The sequence below is a fragment of the Poecilia formosa genome, unplaced genomic scaffold (genome assembly GCF_000485575.1).
Source record: "Poecilia formosa unplaced genomic scaffold, Poecilia_formosa-5.1.2 Scaffold180, whole genome shotgun sequence".
In the NCBI taxonomy this organism is placed as follows: domain Eukaryota; kingdom Metazoa; phylum Chordata; class Actinopteri; order Cyprinodontiformes; family Poeciliidae; genus Poecilia; species Poecilia formosa.
The window spans coordinates 45,599-71,485 of NW_006800119.1; the positions used below are offsets into that span (position 1 = coordinate 45,599).

The window sequence follows — 25,887 nt, forward strand, 5'->3', positions numbered from 1 at the left end:
CACACACACACACACACACACACACACACACACACACACACACACACATTCTTCTGGATGTTTCATTTTGTTGTGATCAGTAAAAAAACAGAGGTGGAAAAGATTCTCTCATTTCATCAAGAGATTACAAATCTGTCTTTTTCAGATGGATTTAATTTTACTGTGGAGAAATAACATTAAAATTCATAGTGAAGTTTGGTTGTACAGATGCACTGATTGCAGTTTTCTGGCCGATCACCAATTACCGATCTTTAAGAAACCTGACCTGCTGATTTTGGCCAATACCAATTTATGTGTCTGAAATGTCACTAAATACAGCAAGAAAGTTGCTGAGTTGGCAACAGTGGAAAGAGTGTTGTTAACTGCAAACATGCAGACATGACCTGGTGGGCCGGTCTGTTCGTCAAACCTCTCTCATTGGTGAGCAGAAGAGGACAGTGGTTCAGTTTTAGACCTTTTGCTGAGGTGGATAAGATCGGCTTCACATGCAAGTATCGGCCGATCACTGATCTCCCAAAATTAAGGAAATCGGCGCTGATAAATTGGTGGAACCCTATTCAGCAGTTATGAGTGATGAAAGTACATTCCTCAGCAACATGCCTGAAATCCTTCCTGTCTTGCTTTGTAGTTGTTTTTTTCTGCCTCTCAAAGCACTGATGCCGTTTGGCCCAGTCATGCCTTCTGTAACGTGCAGACAGGTTGCTGCTCCACAGATGGATCAGACCGGTCTCTTGTTTCTCCTCAGGTTTTCCTGGGGCCAAATGGCAAGGTGGAGGAGTACTCGGTGGTCTCCATCCAGAAGAACACGCCTATCAGCTCGGACCTGGTTCTGGACCAGGAGGAGGAGCACCTCTTCATCATGACCCGCGACATGGTACATACTCCGGCCACTCTCTCGTCCCACACCGCCCCTCGGCCGCGCTGCGGGCACAAAGCAAAGCAGGAAATGACTCTTTGCTTTCTGCTCCAGTTATTCCAGCAATGTGTGTGCAGTTGGGATTATTCCGGCCACCGTATTCTCGATTTTTCATTGTTGCACTGGGGGAATGTGGGCCATCTATTGTTTGTAATCAGATTTTTTTTAGGAGCTTAGTGTGGCTGATTTGCACAAATGAGCGTGATTGTTTTGTCCTGCCTGCAGCTGCAGAAGAGGCCGGTGGCCGAATGCCAGCAGCACCCAGACTGCCACTCCTGTCTGCTGGCTCATGATCCCTACTGCGGGTGGTGCGTCCTGGAGGGAAGGTGAGAGAGCCGCTAGCAAGACGAGGAAGCGATAGTCACCCAGTAATTAGTCATCCATTTGATGTGATTATGTTCATTCAAAAAGAGCAGCCTGATTACACCATGACTCAGATGTTTTTTTTTTCTTTTTAAGACGAATACAGTTCAGTCACCTCCAGACTGATCGTTACACAACCAATCCCAAACTTCTGTCGCTCTGTTAGGCTCCATGTCGAAGCATGTCTGATGTTTGACGTTTCCGCCTCTTTATCATCTGCAACTTTAGTGTTCTTCACAAAACATTTTGGAAACGGGTCTTTTTCTGTCTCACTCTTGTGAAAAGAGACAATGGAGATTTCTCCCTATTTTTACTTTTTTTTCCCTCTTCACATGTAATATTTCAGATGATTGAACTAAAACATCAGAGAGCGATAACCTCAGTAAATACTAAAAAGCAGTTTTCAAACAGTGTTTTTATTTATGAAGGGAAAACAACAATCAGAATCCTTCATTCATTTGTTCATACTTTCCTTTCTGCTGCACTGCAAAAACACAAACAAGTAATTTTGGTCCAGTTTCTAGTGCTAACATCTTAGAAACTTGAAATAAGACAAGACTTACAAGTATTTTTTCAGCAAGATATAGGAGTTTGTTTTTAGTCAATAATTCCTTAATATTGATGAATAAGTTCTAGATTTTTTCTCTTGTACCAAGACATGTTCCCCATGTTATAAATAACATAATTTGGCAATGGAACATTAGGACAATATTGAGGAACTATTTCCTTAAAACAAGCTTCTATATCTTCCTGAAAAGTTTCTTAGAAGTTATTTTTTGTCTTGTACTAAGACTAAGTTTGTCTAGAAACTAGACAAAAATACTTGGTAAGATTTTGTCTTTTTGCAGTGTCATTGCCTTTCAGCCGGAGTGAATTAATCTGTTTTAATTCAACCAGAATTTTCTTGCATGAATAGCCTATTTATTATCTCGATGTAATCTGAGTCGTCATTTTTCTTTTGAAATATTTTGTATTTGGGGGAACTCCCGCCCTCAAAGAGCTGGAAGAAGAACACTGAAGACATGGAAACAGATTTCTATCCCTCAGATGGATTGTAATGTTTTATTTTTCTGTCTTTAACAACTTTAATTGTACCTCTTATTTTTTCCACCTCATTTTTTTTTTCATTTTATGCGTTAAAAGGGTCCAGTTTTCTGTAGCTCCTTTACCAGTGCGGTGAGGGGGAGTCTGACTCCAGAGTGGGTTGTGGCGATAGTGTGACACAGTGTGTGTTTGCCTTTCCTCTGCAGGTGTGTGCTGAGGTCGCAGTGCGGTCGTGGGGACCAAGACGGCCAGTGGCTGTGGAGCTTCGACATCGAGCAGCAGTGTCTGAGTGTTCAGGAGCTGAACCCGTTCAACATCAGCCGGGAGGAGAGCAGGATGGTAGGGTCACTTACTTTCACAAAGCAAAGTAACAAACTATGTTTAGTTACATGGTAAAACTTTTTTTTTTTTTTTATCAGAGTAGAGACTCTGTGAACAGAGCCGGTTCTACTGGGCCCGTTTTAAGGTTGCCATTTAGTTAACCAGTCCGGGGAAAAGTCATTTTATCTGGGAGATAATCGCTGGGAGTCGTGACCTAGACCTCCATCCAGCCGCGGTCTGCACTCCATGGAGGTCTGTGGAGATGAGATTAGAGCTCACTGGGGGGTTGGAGCTGCTCCGCTCTGATTGGTTGGCTCGTCTGGAGCATGTGGACTCTTTCTGGCTCTGGATGTCCTCATGTCGTTCTCAGGTCCAACAGGGAGCGGGGGGGATGTGGGTCCCTACGCCCGCTACTAAACATTCTTACACACACACGCACACAGTATGTTTTTGTATCTTCACAGGGACTTTGCATTGACTTTCATTCATTTCTGCAGGCTAACCATTAGCAGAACATATCTAGCCCTGAATCTAAATTCAGTTGCAGCTTAATCCTAAATCTAACTGCTAGCCCCAAAAAGGCGCCTCCTCTCATGGGGCCCAGGCTTTGGGCCCCATAAAGAGCAGCCAGTTCTCTCAGTGTTCACTGCAAAAACACAAAAACTTAACAAGTAATTTTTCTCCAGTTTCTACTGCAAATGTCTTCACTTGAAATAAGACAAATCTAACTTATAAGTAGCCTTTCAGCAAGATAAAGGAGCTTATTTTAAGTCAGTAATTCCTTAATATTGATGAAAACGTTTTAGTTCCACTGGCAGATTTTTTCACTTATAACAGGACATGCTTCCCATAAGTGCCAATGGAACTAGAACTTAAAAAAAAAATAATATTAAGGAATCATTTACTTAAAACAGACTCGTATTTCTTGCTGAAAACTTACCTGTAAGTTAGTTTATTGTCTTATTTCAAGTGTGCTAAAGACATGTTCACTTGGAACTAGACCAAAAGTACTTAAGGTGTTGTGTTTTTGCAGTGTAGTATTTGTTTAAGCACACAGTCGGGTCAGCCCGGCTGATTCTGACAGAGTCGTCTGCTCTTTGTTCTGCTGTCAGTAGCTGGAACATCACGCCCGCCTCTCCAGGCTTACACAGCTGAAGCTTTCCAAAGGAAGGCTCCCAGCTATTTGCTTAGTGAATCGCAGGTGCTGAGTTTTGTCTCTCCACACATTTGTTTGTAATTTCCATGTGGGAAAGCGACCAAGCCTCCTCCTCTGCATCTTTTGAACCATGTGTAACAATCTAATTGCGGTGCTGCTGCTCCCCTGTCCTCAGGTGTCCCTGTCCGTCCCAGGACTCCCCGTGTTGGAACAGGGCGAGTCGTACTCCTGCCTGTTCCAGGACAGCCGCAGTCCTGCCGCCGTCACCGAGGCCGGAGTCACCTGCCAATCTCCGGACTCCAGCAGAATACCCATGGTGCCTCCTGGACAGGGTGGGTCCAGCTTGTTCAGTGTAGAGGCCTGAGGTTGTTTGTTTTTATTCACCAGCATTCGCTGCTTGTTGAGTCTGATCGCTTTGAACCTCCAACTGAGGGATTTTAATTACTGGTATGAGCTTTTTGGTTTTGTGACTAAGGGATTTGGACCCCTGCTGTGTTGGGATTAACCTCTGTGTGTGTGTGTGTGTGCAGATATGTTTGTATAGACACACGCTGCATATGCACACACAGCTAAATCAAATCGAACCCACTCCATCTTACCTAAACCAGCTAGGACAGTGGCCACTAATCTGCATCTTAATATGCACAGTTCTGCTTAAATCTGTTTATGTACTGTCTACTGCATAATCACATGTATGACGTTATTTCTGTTTGTGTCGTATTTGTTCATCCAGCCTTTAAGGCTGTGATAAAACATTGTAGCAACAGAAGCAGCTCCACATAAAGCAGGTCCTACAAATCAGGAGACATTTCCAAAATCTGTCACACAGACATGAAGATTTTTTTGTTTTAGTAATGTCATAAAGATGCTTGATTTGAGCTTTTGTGCTATTTTATCAAAATCGGCCAAAATCAGAATGGGTCAGCAGGTCAGGCTTTTTAAAGATCGGCCACAAAATCAGCAATCGGTGCACTGCTATTTATTGGTATTGATTTTATCTGTGCCATCTGATTGTGTTTTGAATTGAGTTTTTTTATTCATTATTATGTGTTTAGTTTGTTGCTTTATTCTTATGGTTTCTTTTATCTTATTTATTTATTTATTTATTTATTTTATTTATTGCTCATGTTCAGCATTTTGTTTCAGTTCCTGCTGGTGTTAAAGCGCTTTATGAAGTTGATGATGATGATGATAGTAATGATGTTCCCATCATAGTACTGATATGATGTGACTCAGAGTTGATAAGCCTGGCTAAAGCTTTCCTGGTTTCCTGGTTAAGAGATGATGTTCACTCTGTCTGTGTGTGTGTGTGTGTGTTCTGCCATCAGATTTCATCACTCTCACCTTGTCTGTCCGTTTCGGGGACGTCACGGTAACAGCCAGGGACTTCACCTTTTACGACTGCATGGCAGTGAAGCAGCAGTCGGGGAGCTCTCCGTAAGTCAGCGCTCGTCTCGTCTGTCTGCTGCTGATCTTAACACTTTGTCCTGTTTTTATGTAACTTCATGTCTTTTAAGAATGTCAGCATTTTTCAATGTAAACACATTTACAATGAACCTGAAATCCAGCCAGATGTGGATAAAAGCATAAGTAGTCGATACAGCTGAGTTCACGATTAGCTGATGTGACATAATGTAGAACGCCACAGGAAGTAACTGGTTGTGGGACCATTTGGTGGTGGAGGCTTCAACATTTCTCCGTATGGAGAAATGAGCCCCACCGGGCTGTGGCGGTGTGTTTGGGGTCATTCTCTTGATGAAATATCCAGCCTGGTTTCATCTTCAGATTCTACTTTTCCACACTTTCTGGTGCTAACGAGGATGTTAACGTGTTTTAAAGGCTGTGCAGTTTCACTTGGAGCTTTTTCTTGCCATATTTCCTGCTGTGTGCTGATGGGTCCCCCAATGTCACCGTCTCTGATGTTATGTCTGTGTGCAGCTGCCGTGGATGCGTGCTGAGCAAATGGGGCTGTAACTGGTGCGTTCACCAGCACTCCTGTACCCACAAGGCCGTGTGCGAGGAGGGCGCCATCATCTACAACCAGCACGTAAGTCGCAGTAACAGCAGAGGAGAGCGTAGCACTCTGTGGCTGCTCGCTCCGCCACGAGCGGACCTTTCTCTGCTCACAGCCAGCGCTCCACAAACACTCCACCTTAACGCTCTGTAGCTCCGCGAGTCGTGAAAATGACGTACGATGCCCATTTCACTGGCAGCCATTTTGTCATTTCTGTGACGTAATGAGCTGGTTTTAAGGCAGCGTTCCTCCAGGCTAAGCTAACCTGGGTGTTTGTCGCAGCTAATGTGTCCATGCATGCGTTTAGCACAGCAAATTCAGTTCTGTTTTCCATTTTTCTGTAAGTTTTTGATTTGTCTCCCCCCCTTCCTTCATGTGTCTCCCCCCTCCTCCCCTCCTCAGTTTAAACTCCCCACATCTCCCCCCCCCACCGCCAAACCCATGAAAACCATCCCAACCTCTACTACCACAGCGGCTACAGTCACCATGACAACCTTCACTCCTTTCATAACGCCATCAGCTACCACTGCCGCCACAACAAGTTTTGTTCCTGTTGCCATAGTAACCAGCGGGGCGTTAGCCACCTCCCCCGCGCCTAGCACTGAGCCCCCACAGCCCTCCAGCTCAGGTCCGCCCCCATCCCCGCCCAGCAGGGCGGAGAGGTCCACTGCAGTGGGGGGGCTCGTCGTCGTCACCAGGAGCCAATCTGACCAAGTTGCCTTGGCAGCGACTGAGGTTCTGCCCGTCACTGGGGCCGATGGCCTTAGTGGGGATCAGGAAGCCGTGATGCCTCTGGTCATCTTGAACACCTCCACCCTGAGTGGGGTTACACAGTCGCCCTCTAGTGAGGAAACGTTGAGCATGACCTCACCTGACGATGACCCCCAGCCCACAACCACCTCTGTGGTGGGAGCAGCTGTTACTTACCCCTCCCCCAACCTGGACCTGACACCCATTCCCTCACTGAGCCCAGAAGGAGGCATCCACCCAGACCATGATCTCCACCTTGACCCTGACCAGACCTGGAAGTCGAAGCAAGCAGACGCGCTGACTGAGGGCGCAGAAGAGGACACAGCCAGGCTGTCGGGTGACGGCGAAGACCGTGACCCACCCTCATACGCCCAGCTGAGGGAAACAGACTCAAACCCTGAACTGGATTACCAGGATGATCCAGCTGATGCCTTCCTACCGGTGAGTTGACGCGCGGTCCGCCCGCTGTGCCTCCTTAACCTGCTCACCAGTCCTTCCCTTTACTCCGAGCGTCTAACTGGAATTCAAACTGGAAACTGTACATCCCACTGAAACGCTCCAGTCGTCTCCTCTGCCACTGCTCTTCCTGTCTGTCTGCTGTGTCTAGACGACACAACACCAGCTGCTCTGCTCCACTATGGACCTTTTCTCATCACTTTCTTTCCTTCCTGATGCTGTAGATCAGACGGTTTCTGTAGCAACTTAGTCACACAGTCCGTCCTGACACACACGCACACACACACACACACACACACACACAGAACATGGCTGAATGAAAAGACGATGCCACTGACCTGGACAGTGAACATAGTAATCTGAGCTCCTGTCTGCCACTGAGCCGGTTCCCAACGATCCACTGATGACCGAGGTTCTGTCCGGCCTGCTAATCCAGATTTCCCACCAGGATTTAAAATTAACGAAGATACGAGCTGTCATTTATATGTGATACTATTATTTCAAAACAAAGACGAAATAATGACGTAGTTAACATTTTAAACTGGCTCTAGTATATAAAGTTAGCGGTTAGCGTGGCTAGCTTAAAAGCTGAACGTCAGAAAAAAGAAAAACAAAGAAATATTCTCTGGAGATCAGAGTGTTTTTAAGATCTTTGTGTGCCTGGAGACAAGTCTGACATATGATGGGGGAGGAGGATTGGTTGGTCTAAAACTTTATTAAAACACATTTTTTCAAAGCACTCATCCTCACACAGAGTTGGGTAGTAGCTAGCTACATTTACTCAATTACTTGAGTCACTTGAGTAACTTTTTAGAAACCTTTTACTTTTTAGTATGAAGTGTCGCTGCTCTAACTTGAGTAAAATTTTTAGATTCTCTGCCCACTGAACAAAAAACAAAATGTTTTAACCAAAAAATCGACAGACGCACATGAGGAGTTTTCACTAAAGTTTCATGCATTTTGAATTGAAAAAAAAACAAAAACTTGGAAAAATGTTTCTATTGCCTGATTGTGTTATTTAATAAATGCGGTATCTATATGAATTATTTTCATTCTGATCTTTAAAATACCAAAATTTCCACATAATTTAATACTCTGATTCAGCTAATTATGTGATTTTTAATGACTGAATAAATGATCGATAATGTGATCACTTACTCAGTACCTGAATAGACTTTTTACCAAATACATTTTTACTCTTACTTGAGTCATTTCTTGGAGGATGTTCACTGAGTAAAAACACGTTGAAGTGTCGCTGCTCTTACTTAAGTACAAAGTTTGGCTGCTCTACCCGCCTCTGTCCTCTCGTAGCTGGTAGTCCATGCTGCAGGCGGGAGCTCGGGGCCTGCAGGGTCGTTACGTTGCGTGACTGTGTCTCACTGCAGGGTGATGAGGGCCCCTACATCAGCTGGGGCTCCTCTGCATGTCCCTGTGTGGAAAAGGTCCAGGGCTCCTCTCTGCTGCCCGTCCAGGTGGAGAGGAAGATCACGCTACTGGCACGCAACCTCCACCTGTATCAGGTGCAGAGCAACGCTCCCGATCCGTCCGTGCAACCAGACTGGACCCAAAGGCATTTGTTAAACTTCTGTGTGTGTGCGTGTGCGTGTGTGCGTGCGTGTGTGTGTGTTCAGGATGCAGAGCTGGACTATGAGTGTGTGCTGGTTATCGAGGGCCAGACGGTGGTGGTGGAAGCCTTTGTGGAGTCTGACGACATGAATCCATCCAGTTTCTACATCACCTGTCAGCCACACAAGGTTTGAAACACATTCCACTGTTTGTGCACAGATGTTTGATGTAGATGGAGACTTTGTATTTATTTATCACAAGGAAAAAAAAAATGTTTACAATAGAAAATGTTGGTAACACCAACTATTTGTCTTTAAGCAAACAGGCTTTTTACTTTCTGTCTGGTGACTTCTACTCAAAAACAAGCTTTGCTGCGCTCATATAAGCTTTTAGGGAATTTATCTAACTTGGCTAAATATAGCAACAATTTTCAAAGACAAAGTGACCTAAATCATGATTTTGTTTATCAGAATTGACTAAATTGTGTTTTATTTTTCCAATTGATACCTAGAAAATTTGCTAAATTTATTTTTAAAAAGCCAAAACATGCATTTAATATTCAAAGATAATTTATTCTTCCTTTCCCAGTAGCGATGCACCGATTGTAGTTTTCTGGCCGATCGCCAATTCCCCATCATTCTGATTTTGGAAAATACCAATTTCTTTGTCTGAAATGTCAACAGAAAAATAAATCGACTGGCCGATAAATTGGTGCACCCCTATTTTCCAGCAACAAATCTGACTACTTCATTGGTTTCATTAAAGTATCAAATATTATTGAGGAGATAAACAAAGTCCTGTTGACTTCGTAATTTTACTCCACATGACAACAAGATTTGGACACCCCTGATCTAGACAGTAGAGTTATTTTGTATTTTTAAATTACGGCCCAAAAAGACTCAGTCACCGTCCAATATTTCAGATGAACTTTAACTGAGCTGTGTGTGGATGGATCAGTGGGTCCTGGCAGCTGCAGGAGGCTCTGATGTGGGTAAAGAATACGGAGCTCCGACTGTTCCAGTCAGACTGAGCCCAAAGGACGCGATGCCAGCCTCACCTGAGGCACGATGAACGTGTGGAATGCTTTTCTTTGAACCCAACCCCGCTGTGTGTTCAGTACTCGTACTCGGCTGTGGTGGAGGACTACAGCGCCATGGTGTATGTGAAGAGGAGGAACACGTTTCATGTGGATACCGCTCCTAATCTACACGGTGAGACCCGCCTGCTCTGCTCTGTGTTCAGACGGCATGGCTAGCTGAGGTCGGTTCTGTTTCAGTTATGTTCAGTGTGATGGGAAGAGAGCTTTCTCAGTCTGCTGCACCCTGCCAGTCAGCTAGCTGAAAGGAACAACATTTCCTCATTAACAAAAAAGACAAAAAGTTTGGAAACACTTTATTTGAAGTGGTCTGCATAACACTGACACTGCAGGAATCTTCATGAATGGTTGTGACTGTTGTTGACAACATTAACTGACACTTAATGTTGTCATTAAGTGTCAGTTGGTAAATAATGACACTTTTAATGCATAGTTGCATTAAAACTTGCAGTAAAAGTCAATTTAAAGTATTATTTTCCGACTAATCTTTTATGACAACAGTCATAAACATTCGTGAAGACTCCTTCATGTTCATAACAGATGTTATGTTTATGACAGTGTGATGTCAGTCTTTTGGACACCACTTCAAATAAAGTGTTACTGAAAGGTTAAATATTCCCGCTTGCAAAAGCATCCCAGTCCTTACATGGAAACCAAGAGAGCCACTGAGTTAAAACTACAGTTGTCACAGTTACAGCTGCATTTGTTCAGGCTGACTACCTGAGCAGACAGCCTGACTGATTGTCCACCTGAAGGCGGAAAAACAACAGAGCAGCTAAAATCTGTAAAAACACCTAGAAACTACTTGGTGTTGATTCATGCTAGCCTTAGCTCGCTGTTGCTAATACAGAAGTAATAGTTAGCATGTTTGCAGCAGCGCCAGGAACGCTTTGGGTTTAAATGAAACCGTGGAGCTGTTGTTGGGTTACAGTGGAGAAACTTTGGCACGTCTGTCTGCGGGCGGTTCAGAGCTAAGTCTTCTAGAGAGTTCTGCAGACCCAGCGTTGGTGTGACACCGCTCTGTTGTTCTGCCGTCAGTGACCCTGTACAACTGCTCCGTGGGTCGGTCGGACTGCAGCCGCTGCCACACCGCTGACCAGCGCTACGGCTGTGTGTGGTGCAGCGGCCACACAGCTAGATGCCTGTACTCAGACTCCTGCAGTGAACAAGTCCAGCAGACGTGTCCAGCTCCCGTCATCCACTCGGTGAGTCCTTCTGTTGCTGCCTGAACCAGTAGCTGTGGCAGACCAACGGCATCCTGACAGAACATCCTTCTGGGGAAGAACTTGGATCTTTTTTTCCTCAAAACCATCTTGGTGTTGATTTTGGATTCCTTTCGTCTCCCAACCTCAACTAACCTGTAGCATAGCGTCAGCTGTCTTTAAAAACCATCAGCTGTCTCCACGGTGATGGTGGTGAGCAGCTCTGCCGTGTTTCCTCCAGATTGAGCCGCTGTCTGGCCTGCTGGAGGGGGGCACCCTGGTGACCATTTCCGGGTCCAACCTGGGCCAGAAGGCTGAGGACATCGTCCACTCGGTGACGGTAGCCGAGGTGCCGTGTGCTGTCCTGCTGGACCTGTACGAGGTCTCCTCCAGGTGCTCTACACACAGCCTGCTGCTCTCTAACAGGAAGTTCTGATGCTGAGGATGTGTGTGAGCTGTGTGTGACGCCTGTCCTCCAGGATAGTGTGCCGGACCGGCAGCAGCGGCGGAGAGAAGGACGGCCCCGTGTCTGTGACGGTCAGTGGAGGGGCCCGGCGCAGCTCCAGCCAGCTCTTCAGCTACCAGGTTCAGTCAGCTAGCTGCTTTTTTTCTTGTTTTTTTTTTTAACTTTATCATGCAAACAATAAATATATTAATTTTCAAATAAAATTTCTTTCACATAAAATAGAAACTACTAGTGGAACAGGTCAAAGTTCATTCAGCCTGTAGTCACTTTCCAGCCAGATACAGACTCAGTATGTCTTTCTGCTGACTGCGTCAAAAGTGTCACTGATTTATCATGATAAATTACTTATTCTAAGAATTTGGATTTATTATTGCCACAATAAATTGCAATTTAAATGAGGTTTAAATCTCCTTGGAGCTGTCCATATTTTCAGGATCGCCCACCCATATTCTAAGGATCCAGTTTGTTATCCAAGCTACCAGCAGAAATGTGAAGTGTTGGCTGTGCAGCCTGGCATTAAGCACATGTCCACTCAGTTCCAGCAGATTCCCTGAGCTGGACTGGTTTCATGCAGTTGACACTCTGAACAGTGATGCCTTCATGTCTTTCTGTCCTGTCAGAAATCTTCCTCTCAACATGTTACACAGGATTCCAGATTTATGCTTTGCTCTTGTTGCATATTGTTGGACATTATTATGGGTACGTCTGAGGAACACTCAAGTAAATATTCCTGTAAGTATCCAGCCGATACTTACATGTGAAGCCGATCTCATCTACCTCAGCAAAGTCTAAAAATCAACCGCTGTCCCGTTCTGCTTTGCTATAAGAGAGGTTTGACTGACAGACCGGCTCACCAGGTCAGGTCTGCACGTTTGCCACCCTACTGTTGCCGACTCATCAACTTTCTTGCTATATTTAGCGACATTTCAGTCAAAACAAAAGGGAATCGGCAGGTCAGGCTTTTTATAGATCGGCGATCAGCCAGAAAACTGCAACTGGTGCACCCCTCGCTAATAATAATATAATCCTCTGTTGCTGTTTCCTCCTGCTGCTCTGTGTTTAGTCTTCATTCTAATTCTGCTGTCCCTCCTCTGATCTGTCCCCCTGTCCTCTTCAGGACCCGTCTGTCACCGCTGTCTCACCTGAAAGAGGTCCGAAGGCCGGAGGAACCACTCTGACCATCAGCGGCCGGAAGCTGCTGACAGGCCTGCCCTCTGACCTCACCATCACAGTGGGGGAGGTCCCCTGTAAAATGTGAGGAGATGCACAGTTTTCATTGTTTAAAGTCTGAGCTGTTAGCTTTGGCTGCTGGTTATTGTTGCCGTCCAAACGAAATGTTGCTGTTTCCCCGCCGTCAGTCAAAATTACAAACATCGAGACATTCTAACACTTCTCTTACTGAGATCTGGAAGAGCGGCCCCTGCAGTCAATCCACCAATCAGTGGCTGCACTGTCTAATGGAAAATCTCCAGACTCCGGTTTGAGCCCCTGCCACACCAAACCGGGCCCTGCAGGACAACAGGAAGTTCCAGTGATTACTACAGTACTTTAGTTTTTGTTGTTGGCCCCATTTCTCACTGGATCATATTTGTCACTTATTTGTAAGAAAAATATTTTCATACTGCAGTCTGAATGCCGACTGACCTTTGACCTTCCTCTATTAGTAAGGGAATAGAAGGAAAGCCCACTCCTCACTGGTGACAGTTGTGTCTCGTCCTCAGTGTGTCAGCGGTGCAGAGCTCCAGTGTTCAGTGTGTGACCGGCAGCAGCAGTGAGGCAGGAAGGTTCCGGGTTACGCTGCATTACGGCAGCACCCCCCGGCACCTCCACGCCCCCCTCTACAACTACACCCACAACCCCAGCATCAGCAGCGCCTGGCCAGCCAAGAGCTTCCTGGAGTAAGTCTGACCACGCCTCGCTGTGCCCCCCCAGCTCAACCTGAGACCTGCTCTAAAGCTCCTGTTCTCCCTCCGTCAGCGGTGGCCGCCTCGTCAGCGTGTCTGGCCACAACCTGGATGTGGTGCAGAAGCCACACATGGTGGTGAACGTCTTCTCAACCACGTCCGTCAGCCAGAGCAGGAGGAGGAGGAGGACAGCAGGGCCGGGGCCGTCTCCCAGGAAGCTTCAGGAGCCAGTGTGTTGTATAGAGCCACACTGCCCCATTGCACAGGTGTGTATATGTGTGTGTACTTGTCTACCTATCATCTTTATGGCTATTTCTGGCATATTTACTAATCTTCTCGTCTTATGGGGACCAATGCGGTGGACCCCCTTGTCCAGGTCAGGGGGTCAGGGGTTAGACTTGTGTAGGGTCAGGGGTTAGACTTGGAGATGTGATGTGAATCAGGTTTTAGTCAAGTTTAGGGTTAGGAGTAGACTAGCACTGGTTAGGGGAAATGTCTGGATTATGCATGAAATGGAAGTCAATACAAAGTCATAGTGTGGGTAGAAATACAAACGTCTGTGTTCTCAATTTATCAACTTTATTTCTGTAGGACATTTCAAAAGTGGTAGGGTAAACAAAGTGCTTTACATTAAATCAGAAATATGTAAGAGACATGCAAAACGTACACAAACGTGTGTATTGCATGTGTATTTTCAGGTTCCTACAAGACAAGATCAGTGTGTTGAAAGTCAGAGAATAAAAGTGTGTTTTTAAAAGACATTTCAAACCAGGAAGAGAAGAGGCCTGTGTGACACTCAATAGTAACTTGTTCCATTACTTGGGAGCAACAGCAGCAAATGATCTGTCACCTCTGAACTTCAGCCCAGTTCCCAGAACCAACCTTGTTTCTCTCCTCCTCAGGTCCTGGAGCTCTGTGAGGTGACCAACTCCTCCCTGATCCTCTGCCGCTCCCCCATCGTCAACTCCTCCATCTTGGATTCCAGCATCTCCGTCCAGTTCCTGCTGGACAGCCTGTGCTTTAACTTCAGCAGTGTGAGCTCCCAGGCCTTCACCTACCAGCCCAACCCGATCCTGAAGCCTCTGAACCAACAGGAGCCGCAGAAGGCGTACCGTTACAACCCCGGCAGCTTCATCCAGCTGGAGGTCAGAACTAGTCCTCTTTCCTCACCTCAGGCTTCGTGTTCCAGCATCAGGAACCAGGAAACGGCTTTCTAAAGCCGTTTCTGGAATGTGTAGCACGAGACTGGAAAGGTCAATTCCAGACCCTTTAGGAAATCTGCTTAGTGAACAGAACTGTACCCAAACATATCTAAAACCTGAAGGTAAGCGAAGGGTCTGTGTGTGTTTTCAGGGGGACAACCTGGACCTGGCCATCACCAAAGAAGAAGTGGTTGTGCTGATAGGGGAGGGTGTGTGTGCTGTGAAGACCCTGACCAGAAACCATCTGTACTGCGAGCCGCCGCCTCAGCAGCCGAGCTGCAGGAAGTGTGAGGGTTCAGACAATCTCCCAGAATTCACTGTGAGTCCGCCGTACATTCAGCTCCTACCGAGGAGACGCTCCTTCAGCTGGTCGGTCTGTCCTGAGTACCGTCTGCTTAAAGGAGAGTGTGTGTGTGTTTCAGGTTCAGATGGGCCACCTGAACATCTCTCTTGGTAAGGTTCAGTACGACAACCTCAGCCCGCCCACCTTCCCACTGGAGGCCCAGATCGGAGTGGGTGTCGGGGCGTCCATAGTCGCCCTCATTGTCCTCATGATTGTCCTCATCTACAGGTTAGTACTGTCGGCTCACCCAACCCTAAAATAACCTGAACCCTTACACCCCTTCCAGGTGCTCCAGTTGGATTTCTGTAGTCTTAAATTGTTAGTCGTGTTAGGAATGGTAGGAGGGGACGACATGCCGCAAACAGAGCGGGAATATCGCCTTTATATTTTCCCCAACTGCAGTGAATATTCCATTGCTTTGACCTTTGTTTATACCTGAGCATTTCTTGAGGCTTAAGGTCCCAAGAGTGAAAGAGTGAGGCATTTCAAACAGACAACAGTAAATCAACCTGTAGTCGTGAGCTGTGAGGCTTCCTGCTTTAACCTGGCGGTAATGGAGGGGCAGTACTGGACCAGCTGTGCACCAGTGAACCCAGTAGAAGAACTAACCCTGGAAGATGGACATTTCTATTATTTCGACTGATAAATGTGTGGTTTTCATTAAACCAGGTGTTTCCATGTCATCTGTTTTGTGTCCTTTTGTTGGGTTCATCCATTTCAAACTGATCCTGGCTCTTTGTGCTTCCAGTTCTTTATAACGGCCGGCTCTCCTCTGTCTGCCATACAGAAACATGGGTGATATTTTTATATCATTCTGTCCATCAATGCTTTTGATGTACAGAAACAGAGCAGAAGAACAAAACTGGTTTTAAATCAAAAACACAAGTTCAAAGCAACATTTATTCACTTCAAGCCTAATGGTGTCAACATAGACATAAAAATCAATATATTATTTGTGTTTTTATGTTTCATTGTTTCATATATATATGTTGTCAACATCATGTTGCGTAATTTTAAATCATTATTTCATTTTCTACTGGTTTTTAGATGTACTGTTTAAAAAGCCCATCGAAGGACAAGTGCTGTGAATTATAGCTTTTGCTATTAGCACTATGATGCAGGCATTGGACTGCTGTTCTGTTCAGCTTGTCTATGTCGATGTGTGTCTGTCCCCATCAAGCAAACTTAAATTAAAATAAAAGTGATAAATTCCTTATTAATATTAGGGTTTGTAAAACACATTTCTTCTCAGTATCTGGTCTGGCATCTCAAATCTGCAGCATTTTACCAATATTATCTTACCGTTGACATATTATCTAAGATCTATTATTATTATTACTATTATTATTCCTGGCCGTATGGTGAGGGGGAAATGTTAAAGTGCTGGTAGGACGTCCCTGTGCCGACCTACTTGAAGCTCCGCTGGTTTCTAAGATCATGCATGCGATCCGATCCAACCCGTATCCAGGCTTCATCTGAAGAACCGTCTCAGAAACGTGGTGGTAACCGTTCTGCCTCACTTTCCATTTGCGGGCTGACAGGAGGAAGAGTAAGCAGGCTCTCAGGGATTACAAGAAGGTCCAGATCCAGCTGGAGAATCTGGAGACCAGCGTCAGGGACCGATGCAAGAAGGAGTTCACAGGTAACGTTCAAAACTAAGAACTTCACTTACAAACACATCAACATGTTTCTACGATGGAGTTTATTTTGGAGTTCAACATAGATCAGATACATTTTCTGGGCCCAATGCTTAAACAAGGACAATCTTCTAATTCCTTGTTTCTGAATAAGAATGAAAACATGAGTGTTTAAAAAATATGAGAATCTGGTGATTGAGCCGACCTCCACCTTTCTGCCTCCACCCAGACCTGATGACAGAGATGATGGACATGTCCAGCGACCTGGTGGGTTCAGGTATCCCTTTCCTCGACTACCGCATGTATGCAGAGCGCATTTTCTTCCCTGGCCACCGGGAGTCGCCCTTGAGGCGAGGCCTGGACATGCAGGAGTGTCGGCGGCAGACGGTGGAGCAGGGCCTGGTCCAGCTGTCCAACCTGCTCAACAGCAAACTCTTCCTCACCAAGGTACTCATCCTCACCATTAGCATCCCTGCTAACAACCATCAGCCCACCTGGGTATCCTAGCTGGGCTGATGTCTAATCAAGTCTGAGAATTTATGAAACCATCCTAGCTTTACAGCTGAATTGTTCCATGACTTACCTCGTTCTTTAACTACATCTCACCTTTGCTTTCTGCCCTTCAGTTCATTCATACTCTGGAGAGCCAGCGGACCTTCTCCCCCAGAGACCGAGCCTACGTGGCCTCGCTGCTGACCGTCGCTCTTCATGGCAAGCTGGAGTATTTCACAGACATCCTCAAAACTCTGCTGAACGACCTGGTGGAGCAGTATGTGGCCAAGAACCCCAAACTCATGCTGCGAAGGTAGGAAGGGAGGAGATGGGGCGGGAACCTCATAGTACACTGAGCCTTTAAAGCGGTTCTGAGACCTTGACCGTGTGTGCCTGCAGGACAGAGACGGTGGTGGAGAAACTGCTGACCAACTGGATGTCCATCTGTCTCTACACATTCCTCAGGGTCAGTAAGAGCAGGAAGAAAGGTTTCTGTACAAATTGTTGGTGAGAAATCTGTTGGGATCTTGAGACGAATTGTATGTTTTTGCACAATTCAGACCAAGAATTTCAGACCAATTGTTTTTCTCCAAAGGAAGGATGACTTACAGAAATGAGAAAATCGTCAACTTTTTAGTTTTTCTGTCAGGTTGTTACATTTATGAAAACAGTTTGAATTAATTTGAAGCTGTCATAAATTATGATTATCATATTTATTGTTGTTGATTTAGTAGAAATAGTTAGTCTTCTCTGAAGACCTTGAAGGCCCTGATGACTTGCCAGGGGAGGCAAGACGTTCCTGAACCTTAGAATGTCCAATTCATTTCATTTGAATAACTTTCAAATTCCTTGTTATAAAATAGAGACAGGGAGTCAGTTTATGAGTAGCTGAAGGTCAAACTGGGCTGGTTCATCTTTTGACCAAAGCAGTTCTTTTTTTTTTATTGACTTATAATTGCAGATCCATCGAACATCTTGCATAGATGAATGAACTGATCTGATGGATTGATTCAAGGGTATCTCAAGAAAACCATAGCTGAAGAGCAACTTAGAAGTCTAGATCTTTTCTTTTTTTTTTTCTTTTTTTTGCTTCTCTAATGTCTGAAGTCAGACTTGATCAAAGTCAATAAATGATTTTTATGTATATAATAAGGAAATTACTTCAGACTTAAAAACCAACCCCTTGTTCTACGCTTCACTTCATCTGGAGGGTCTGGACCCTCGGCTGCTGAGAAACAGTTACTTCATGGAGAAGTGGACTGTGTTCAGGTTCTAAATTTCACCCAGTCCGTGACATATGCAATGCGTCAGTTTGACACTATGAACCTTACCTGAAGTTGCCTGCACTGTGAACAACCATCCTCCATGACGAAGAGAGAAGTGCCGAGCCGAACAAGGCGGCTGTTAGTTAATTCAATATTTGGAAGCGTGGCCAACACAGCTTCGTTCACTTCCTGCTAAAACTACAGGCAGACTACAATTCTAAAACAAGACAAATCGGCGTCATCATTAATAACTTCGCCTTCTGTCCACTGATTGGTAGATTCATCAACGGAATACAATACATATTTTAATCAAACTTTCAAACAAAATTTTTAGGGAGTGATAAATAAAAAACTCAGCAGGATTTTCAGTTACATGCTTGAGGGGAAAAAAACAGTCATGCATCTTCCTCCTTTCACTTTACAGTGACGCTCTAGTTTGTTCCCGTCACATTCAACCCCAACTTTTTTAAAGTGGCATTGGGGGTTTTGCAAGGCACTGTATTCTTCATCTGATGAAGACCTAAACGCCTGTTGGTGTGCATGTGTTGCCCTGGCAACCTGTCCCAGGACCCTGTGAGCAGCAGCGGCTTTAGACATCGACTCACTCGGACGTTTAGTTCAGGTTTCTCTCTGTGCTTGTATTCAGGGAGCGGCTGAAAGCGAACCAGAACCTTAACAGCTTGTCCTTGTCTGGGCCCTTCACTCTCTCCTCCAAAGTGTGTTTGGCCAATACTAATATCTTTGTGTGTGTGTGTGTGTGTGTGTGTGTGTGTGTGTGTGTGTGTGTGTAGGACTCTGCTGGCGAGTCTCTGTACATGCTGTTCAAGGCCATAAAACACCAGGTAGATAAAGGGCCGGTGGACGCCGTAACTCGCAAGGCCAAGTACACTCTGAATGATAACCGTCTGCTGCGGGAGGACGTGGAGTACAAGACCCTGGTGAGAACGAGCTCTGTCATCCTGGGGAACATTCCCATGACCTTCAGCAGGTTGAAGGATTCTTCCCCGCCCCTTCTCCTCCCCGCCCTCATTGCTTCTTGGCCTCCAGACGCTGAACGTGTTGGTGCAGGGTGGAGGAGTAAGTGAGACCCAACCGCTGCCCTCCAAAGTGCTCGACTGTGATACCATCACCCAGGTGAAGGAAAAACTCCTGGATCAGGTGTACAAGAGCACCTCCTTCTCCCATCGGCCACACGCCGACTCCCTGGACCTGGGTGAGTATCCACACACACACACACACACACAGACACACACACACACACGAACAGCTGGCCCCTTCGCCCTGAACACATCTGCTGCTTCCGTCCAACAGTATCTGGGGAAGGATAAGCAGAAGTTCAATTTCAATGTTCACACAATTTCAAACTGTTGAGCTGTGGCGCCCCCTACAGCAAGAGTAATATAACTGCGTTACATGATCAGTGCCTGTCCACTCTCTCTTTTTCTGCGCCTTTTGTTTCTGCTGCTGCTGCTGTTCTCTCACAGAGTTTTTATTGATTCCAGTTTGCTATGAAAAGTGAGCAAGTAAAATGGAATCGAGCCCTAATTTACAGTCCGGATCTCAAAGGCAGATAAAATGATACATGACTGTTCGGAAACAATTTATTAGCACATCTGGAAGTGGCACAAGTCTGAAACAATCTGACCTGGGCTGTTCAGACCGCCTGAAAAAGTCAGATATGGGTCACATTTACCCGCAGACCTGATTTGTTCCCTGAACAGCCATCACTATATCGCCCCCTGTAGCTGAGCAGCAGCAGCACACCTCACCCTCCAGCAGCTGTGAGATCTCAGTGTTCGTCCACTGACCTCAGTCACACTGTCAACTGGTTGATGAGTTTTATAAATATGATACATTTCATGATAAAAAGTCTAATGAAAGATTCTTCTGATATCTGCATCGGTAACTCTGGGTGCTGCCATGTTTTTTTTTCTTTACTGATGTCTTTAATTTACCTTTAACTGATATCACAGTCTTAGTGTAGAAACTAGCAGCAATACACAAAAAGGCATCCCGTCACTCCAAACACACCCAGCGGTTGACTGGTGAACTTGGTTCATCTTGGCGTATTTAATGGCAGCTTTATTAATGAATAGAAATAAAACAATGTTTATGCTGATATTGCATTTGAGGGACAGTTGAGTATAACGACACCCTGCTGCTCCTGTTCAGAGTGGAGGTCTGGCGTTGCGGGCCACCTCATCCTGTCGGACGAGGACCTGACGTCTGTGGTGCAGGGCAGCTGGAAGCGCCTCAACACCCTGCAGCACTACAAGGTGACGCCCCCTCGGCCAGAGCCGCCCTGTTGATCCGACCGGACGGAAGCCCTAACCGCAGCTGTGTGTCGTTCCAGGTCCCCGATGGTGCAACGGTGGCACTGGTGCCGCGACACACCAAAAACATTCACCATGACAACCATGATTACATCGCTGGAGAGAGTGAGATCCTTTGGCAGAAATCATGTGGGTGATGGAGCAGCAGCTGCTGCAGCGGCGCTCTGCTCATCACTGGCATCCCGTTGTGTGAACAGAGACTCCCATGCTGGAGGATGCAGACGAGGGTGGCGTGAAGCTGTGGCACCTGGTGAAGGCCAGCGAGGAGCCGGAGCTTCCTAAGCATCGCCGAGGGAGCTTAAGGGAGCGGGAGCGGGCCAAGGCCATCCCTGAGATCTACCTCACCCGCCTGCTCTCCATGAAGGTACACACACTCTTTGGGGCAATGGCGGTATTTCATCCTGCAGTCTGTGGGATCACCACTTCAATTCCCGCTCCGTCCCATTACCCTTATATACGATGATCTGGTTTGATTTTGAATCTGTTTGTCCCTCCTTTGTGTCTGTCAGGGGACGTTACAGAAGTTTGTGGACGATCTGTTCACAGTGATCCTCAGCACCAGCCGTCCCGTCCCGCTAGCCGTCAAATATTTCTTTGACCTGCTGGACGACCAGGCGGGACAGCACAGCATCACTGACCCGGAGACCATCCACATATGGAAGACCAACAGGTAGGCGGCGGAAACGGCCAGGTGGGATCTAAAAACCCGAGCCAACAGGTACAGGAACAGTCTGTGGTGTTGAAGTTGTTCCAGAGAAAAGAAAGCTCATCTTAAAAGTGAAGTCAGAGATGGAACCTGGTTGTGTTATTGGCTGTTGATTTAGATTGGAGCTGACCTTAGCTGACCCCAGAGTTTAACCTGCTAGCGAAGGAAATGTGCTCAAACCTCCCAGTGACAAAAGAGACACACAACACCGACTACTTACTGATCTGAACCATGATAACTGCTAACATCTGATGATAAAGACAGTTTGACATTTTATCTCCATGATCATCTGGTGTTTGTTTTAAAGGCCTTTTTAACTACAGGTCTGAACTTTAACAGAGCCACATGTTAGCACCATTACCTGCACAATAAGCTGCAACATCAGCTGATGGTGCAAAGAAGGATTCTTCATAAAATCAATAAAATTATGGACTAATATGACCAAAAGGTCTCTTCAGTCAGAGGCTTCTTCAGATTCACTGTGATACAGACTGCTACAGGAAATCTTTCCTGCCAACAGTCATCACAATCTACAATAACTCTTTGAAGTGTTGAATTAATATGAGTTACAACAACCTTTAATTTCCCTGTGTGATCAATAAAGTATTTTTGAATTTGAATCAGCTGCACCATGAGCTGCAATATAAGTTAAACACATTTTGACACTTTACCCTAATATTCACTATGCTGGTGTTTTGTAAGTAACTTTCATCGTTTGGTATAATGTTGGAATAATTCCCTTTTTGAACATGAGTTTATTTCCCCTGTACAGATGAAGGTCAAGAAGAAACAGGTCAGCCGGGGCTCTCAGCTGCACCTGCAGTAAACCGATCTGTGTGCCGTTCTGTTTCTCTCCAGCCTCCCTCTGCGTTTCTGGATCAACATCATTAAGAACCCTCAGTTCATCTTTGACGTCCAGGTGTCGGACCACGTGGACGCCGTCCTCTCAGTGATCGCTCAGACCTTCATGGACTCCTGCACCATCGCTGACCACAAGCTGGGGCGGGTGAGGCATCGCTCCTCTTTCACTCTTCCACTTCAGATGCTTCCTGGATGTGGATGTGATTGTTTCTCTCTCTCTCTTGTGGAACAGGATTCTCCCATCAACAAGCTGCTGTATGCCAGAGACATTCCTCGCTACAAACAGATGGTGGAAAGGTTTGCTCCACTTTAGCTCGCAGCTCCCTCCTTAAAAACTGCTTCAGATAGATCAGGATGGAAAGGAATATTCCTTACGAATGAAATTCTAAACTACTCCAGTCAAACTTGGATTTGGTACGTAGTTTGAGTTGATGTCATGATGCTGCTTTGCTGCAGGTACTACGCTGACATCAGGCAGACGATATCAGCCAGCGACCAGGAGATGAACTCGGCGCTGGCCGAGCTGTCCAGGGTGAGTGGAGCCTCACTTCCTCTCCCGGCAGCTGCTCGGCGCCGACTCACCTGAAAGGCTTTGTGTTTCAGAATTACTCCGGAGAGCTGAACTACCTGGTGGCACTGCACGAGCTCTACAAATACATCAACAAGTACTACGACCAGGTGCATCTCACACCCAGACCCACACAGCTGAGAATGAGCTTCTGCTCAGGAAAACGCTTCGTTTAAGATAAAAAAACTACATTTTAATGAAAAGCATGTTTCATACCTGCTCAGATTTTTTTGTATTTTTTTTTTCCAAAAGCTACTTTCACTTGACAAAACAAATCTCATCGGAACCAGAGATTGTAATTCATCCCATCCGTTTCTGCTTCTATGTCACATCTAAATCTAAATTTTGGTATTTTAAGGATGAAAATTATAATTCATTTAAGTAACAATAAATAATAAAATCAAGCCAAAATCAGTTTCCTTCAATTTTAAAAAATAAAAAAAAATAAGTAAACTTATGAAACTTTAACAAACACTGCAGCTGTGTGTCTGGTGAATTTTTGATTAAAACATGTTTGTTCTTCATTCAGTGGGTAGAGAATCCAGAGATTTGAAGTTATTCCGCTGAGCTGATCAACCCAGTCTGGGGTCGCCCTGCTCCCAGACGGAGTGTCACTAACCTTTTCCCCTCTTGTCTCGGCAGATCATTACAGCTCTGGAGGAGGACACGACAGCCCAGAAGATGCAGCTGGGCTACCGGCTGCAGCAGATAGCTGCTGCTGTGGAAAACAAAGTTACCGACCTGTGACAGAAGAGACATCATGATGGTGTTGGTGCTCTCTGCAGCGTCTTCACTCCAACTACTCCAGGAGTCCTGAGTAGAAACAGGACAAAAAAAATTATATATATTAAAAATGGACAACAGAAGACACCTGGGCAGATGGAAGCAGGAGCGGTCTGCTGTCACTGGACTGAGGTTTTTACATTTTTCATTCTGTTGAGGTCAAGCCATGAAGAGAAGAACCTGATCTGATCTGAAGACTGATCACATGGAATGTGTTGTTACTTTCTCCAGAGTCAGTTTAAGGACACAGCTCTTATTCTTTCTGTGCTTGTTGCTGCTGTATGGTCGAGTGTGTGTGTGTGTATGTGTGTGTGGGCATGTTTTCCTGTTTGTAAACTGTGTCATTTCGAGTTTAATGGTATGAAGTGCTGGAAGCAACACATTGGATCTTAATATAAAAGCTACTTTACTTTGAGAACTTACCTTAAGTTGTATTTTATATCAAGAAGTGAAAACAAAGCCTCAGTCTGACATCCCACATAATCAAACATCAGTAGAATAAGTTGCTACCGCTCTACCTCAGCCCTCTGAGCTGCATCAGTGATGTTCACTTTGTGCTTTTCAGCTGCTTCCATCTACTAAGTGCAGCAGCACTGCCCAGATGTGCCCTCAGAACCAGCTTCAAACACACACACATTCTACACATTTCTGTTTTTTTATTTTAAGTTTTGTAGAATCATTTTAAACAAAACCCTCTTTTTTTGTTTGTTTGTACACCTCTAGGTGTTCTTTTTTACGGTTTAACTTTAGTTTTAAATTGTGACTCATTTTGTTTGACTGGATCATCTATCAGAGGCACAACTCCTCTATAGATCCTGTCTGTGCATTTCCTGTAGTGAGCGGCACTTTTTCATACTCTGACATTTTATATTTTCAGTAAATACTCAGATCAGTAGGGGTCAGATTTGTTGTTCTTAGTTAATGGCAGCTGCTGTACAGGATACTCATTAAAATATTTATTCAACAAGATGCCAACGTCACTGCTGATCTGATCACAGCTGGCTCGGAAAGAAGCCAGAATCCAAAATAAAGTGAATGGACAGCATTTTTTTTTTCTCAGCTGTACTTTGCAACACTTTGTACTATGACTGATCTCATCAGAAAGCAGCCAGCAGGTCTCTAGTGACATTCCCAGACAACTTCTGTTTATCACTGCTCAGACAGAGTGAAGCTCACTGGTACCGACCCGATGGAGGACTAACTGTTAGACACATTCGGCGATGTAGAGCAGGCTCTGCAAGGAGCAGTTTTAATGTTTCACATTTTGTGTTGCTGTTGTTGTACATATTGATCCGAAATGTAACCATAGTGATTTAACCTGTTGATTGAGACAAAATGTCCACAGATATAATAAAGTATTCCTAAAATAATGATCAGATTTCTTTTTTGAAAGTATCATTCACTTCCAGTGCAGTTTAACTGCAACCAATAAGTTGCTGCAGGTGAACTTCCGACAGGAAAAATGTCTCCACAAACAGGAAGTCAATTCTCTCTCTGGAAGGCCGTCAACTCAAAGCAGAGGTGCTACACATCCAACTAGACAAGGAGTTCCCAGAGCAAATAAAAATCCATCTTTACATCCTTGTCCCTTAGTGGGGTCAGGAGGTGTGCTGGTGCCTCTCCAGCTAACGTTCCGGGCGAGAGGCGGGGTTCACCCTGGACAGGTCGCCAGTCTGTCACAGGGCAACACAGAGACGCACAGAACCAACAACCATGCATACACACACTCACACCTAGGGGCAATTTGGAGAGGCCAATTAACCTGACAGTCATGTTTTTGGACTGTGGGAAGAAACCGGAGTACCCGGAGAAAACCCAGTTCTCTCCCTGGTTTAACGCACCTGGATCAAATGATGGCTCATTAGAGGCCTAAGAAGAATACTGAAATGGTTGTTACTACCACTCGGGAGAGAAGTAAAACATCCAGGATGCCGGCCCTCGAGGACTGACTTTGGACACCCCTGCTTTAGGTCTTCTGCATAAAAAGAGAAAGATCTTGAGGAGACTAGATGAGAAGTCTAAATGCTTTCAAGTAAATATAACTAATAAATTGTATTAGTTATTACCCCAAGTCTCATTAAAAACACTTGAACAAATTGTGAACAGATTCGAACGTACTAGAATAGATTTCTTACCACTAGATGTCACTGTGGCGTTTCTTCCATAACCCCAGATGTGGTCTCTGGAATCTGCCAGGAGGACAAAACTTGTTTGGTTCCTTGAGATGAGTAGGTATCACCACAAGAGGGAGCTAGTCTTCCACTTTGCTGTAGAAGAGAACATAGGTGATGATGAGGTGAAGAGCGGTATGAAAATATAATCTTTAGTACCGTGGAGATCTGGCTTTACGTGGACGAAATTAAATAAATTGAAAGTGTGGAATACTTCAACAGTACGTCCTGCTGTTTTGTGTTAGAGCGGCTAACCAAAGCTGCTAACTCCA

At 45.3% G+C, this 25,887-nt stretch overlaps 1 protein-coding gene across 4 annotated transcripts in view; it reads left to right on the forward strand.

The window, feature by feature from the left end:
- Positions 1 to 24,814, forward strand: part of LOC103147310 (plexin-B1) — a 66,715-nt gene extending 41,901 nt beyond the window's left edge. For 3 of the 4 annotated variants that reach the window (XM_007565573.2, XM_016678311.1, XM_007565575.2), the window contains 34 exons: positions 746 to 874; positions 1,142 to 1,242; positions 2,530 to 2,662; positions 3,976 to 4,132; positions 5,129 to 5,237; positions 5,739 to 5,847; positions 6,217 to 7,005; positions 8,406 to 8,540; positions 8,652 to 8,774; positions 9,704 to 9,797; positions 10,721 to 10,887; positions 11,126 to 11,277; positions 11,364 to 11,469; positions 12,468 to 12,604; positions 13,072 to 13,248; positions 13,328 to 13,520; positions 14,157 to 14,399; positions 14,608 to 14,775; positions 14,879 to 15,027; positions 16,341 to 16,441; positions 16,666 to 16,883; positions 17,063 to 17,241; positions 17,328 to 17,394; positions 18,985 to 19,131; positions 19,241 to 19,406; positions 20,366 to 20,469; positions 20,547 to 20,631; positions 20,724 to 20,890; positions 21,036 to 21,196; positions 22,091 to 22,238; positions 22,326 to 22,390; positions 22,550 to 22,625; positions 22,697 to 22,771; positions 23,304 to 24,814. In XM_007565573.2, the coding sequence (XP_007565635.1) occupies positions 746 to 874; positions 1,142 to 1,242; positions 2,530 to 2,662; positions 3,976 to 4,132; positions 5,129 to 5,237; positions 5,739 to 5,847; positions 6,217 to 7,005; positions 8,406 to 8,540; positions 8,652 to 8,774; positions 9,704 to 9,797; positions 10,721 to 10,887; positions 11,126 to 11,277; positions 11,364 to 11,469; positions 12,468 to 12,604; positions 13,072 to 13,248; positions 13,328 to 13,520; positions 14,157 to 14,399; positions 14,608 to 14,775; positions 14,879 to 15,027; positions 16,341 to 16,441; positions 16,666 to 16,883; positions 17,063 to 17,241; positions 17,328 to 17,394; positions 18,985 to 19,131; positions 19,241 to 19,406; positions 20,366 to 20,469; positions 20,547 to 20,631; positions 20,724 to 20,890; positions 21,036 to 21,196; positions 22,091 to 22,238; positions 22,326 to 22,390; positions 22,550 to 22,625; positions 22,697 to 22,771; positions 23,304 to 23,408 (5,235 nt within the window). In that variant the 3' untranslated portion in view covers positions 23,409 to 24,814. The remainder of the gene's footprint in view (positions 1 to 745; positions 875 to 1,141; positions 1,243 to 2,529; positions 2,663 to 3,975; positions 4,133 to 5,128; positions 5,238 to 5,738; positions 5,848 to 6,216; positions 7,006 to 8,405; positions 8,541 to 8,651; positions 8,775 to 9,703; positions 9,798 to 10,720; positions 10,888 to 11,125; positions 11,278 to 11,363; positions 11,470 to 12,467; positions 12,605 to 13,071; positions 13,249 to 13,327; positions 13,521 to 14,156; positions 14,400 to 14,607; positions 14,776 to 14,878; positions 15,028 to 16,340; positions 16,442 to 16,665; positions 16,884 to 17,062; positions 17,242 to 17,327; positions 17,395 to 18,984; positions 19,132 to 19,240; positions 19,407 to 20,365; positions 20,470 to 20,546; positions 20,632 to 20,723; positions 20,891 to 21,035; positions 21,197 to 22,090; positions 22,239 to 22,325; positions 22,391 to 22,549; positions 22,626 to 22,696; positions 22,772 to 23,303) is intronic. The other variant, XM_016678312.1, reaches the window with a different exon arrangement.
- Positions 24,815 to 25,887: the final 1,073 nt, after the last annotated feature.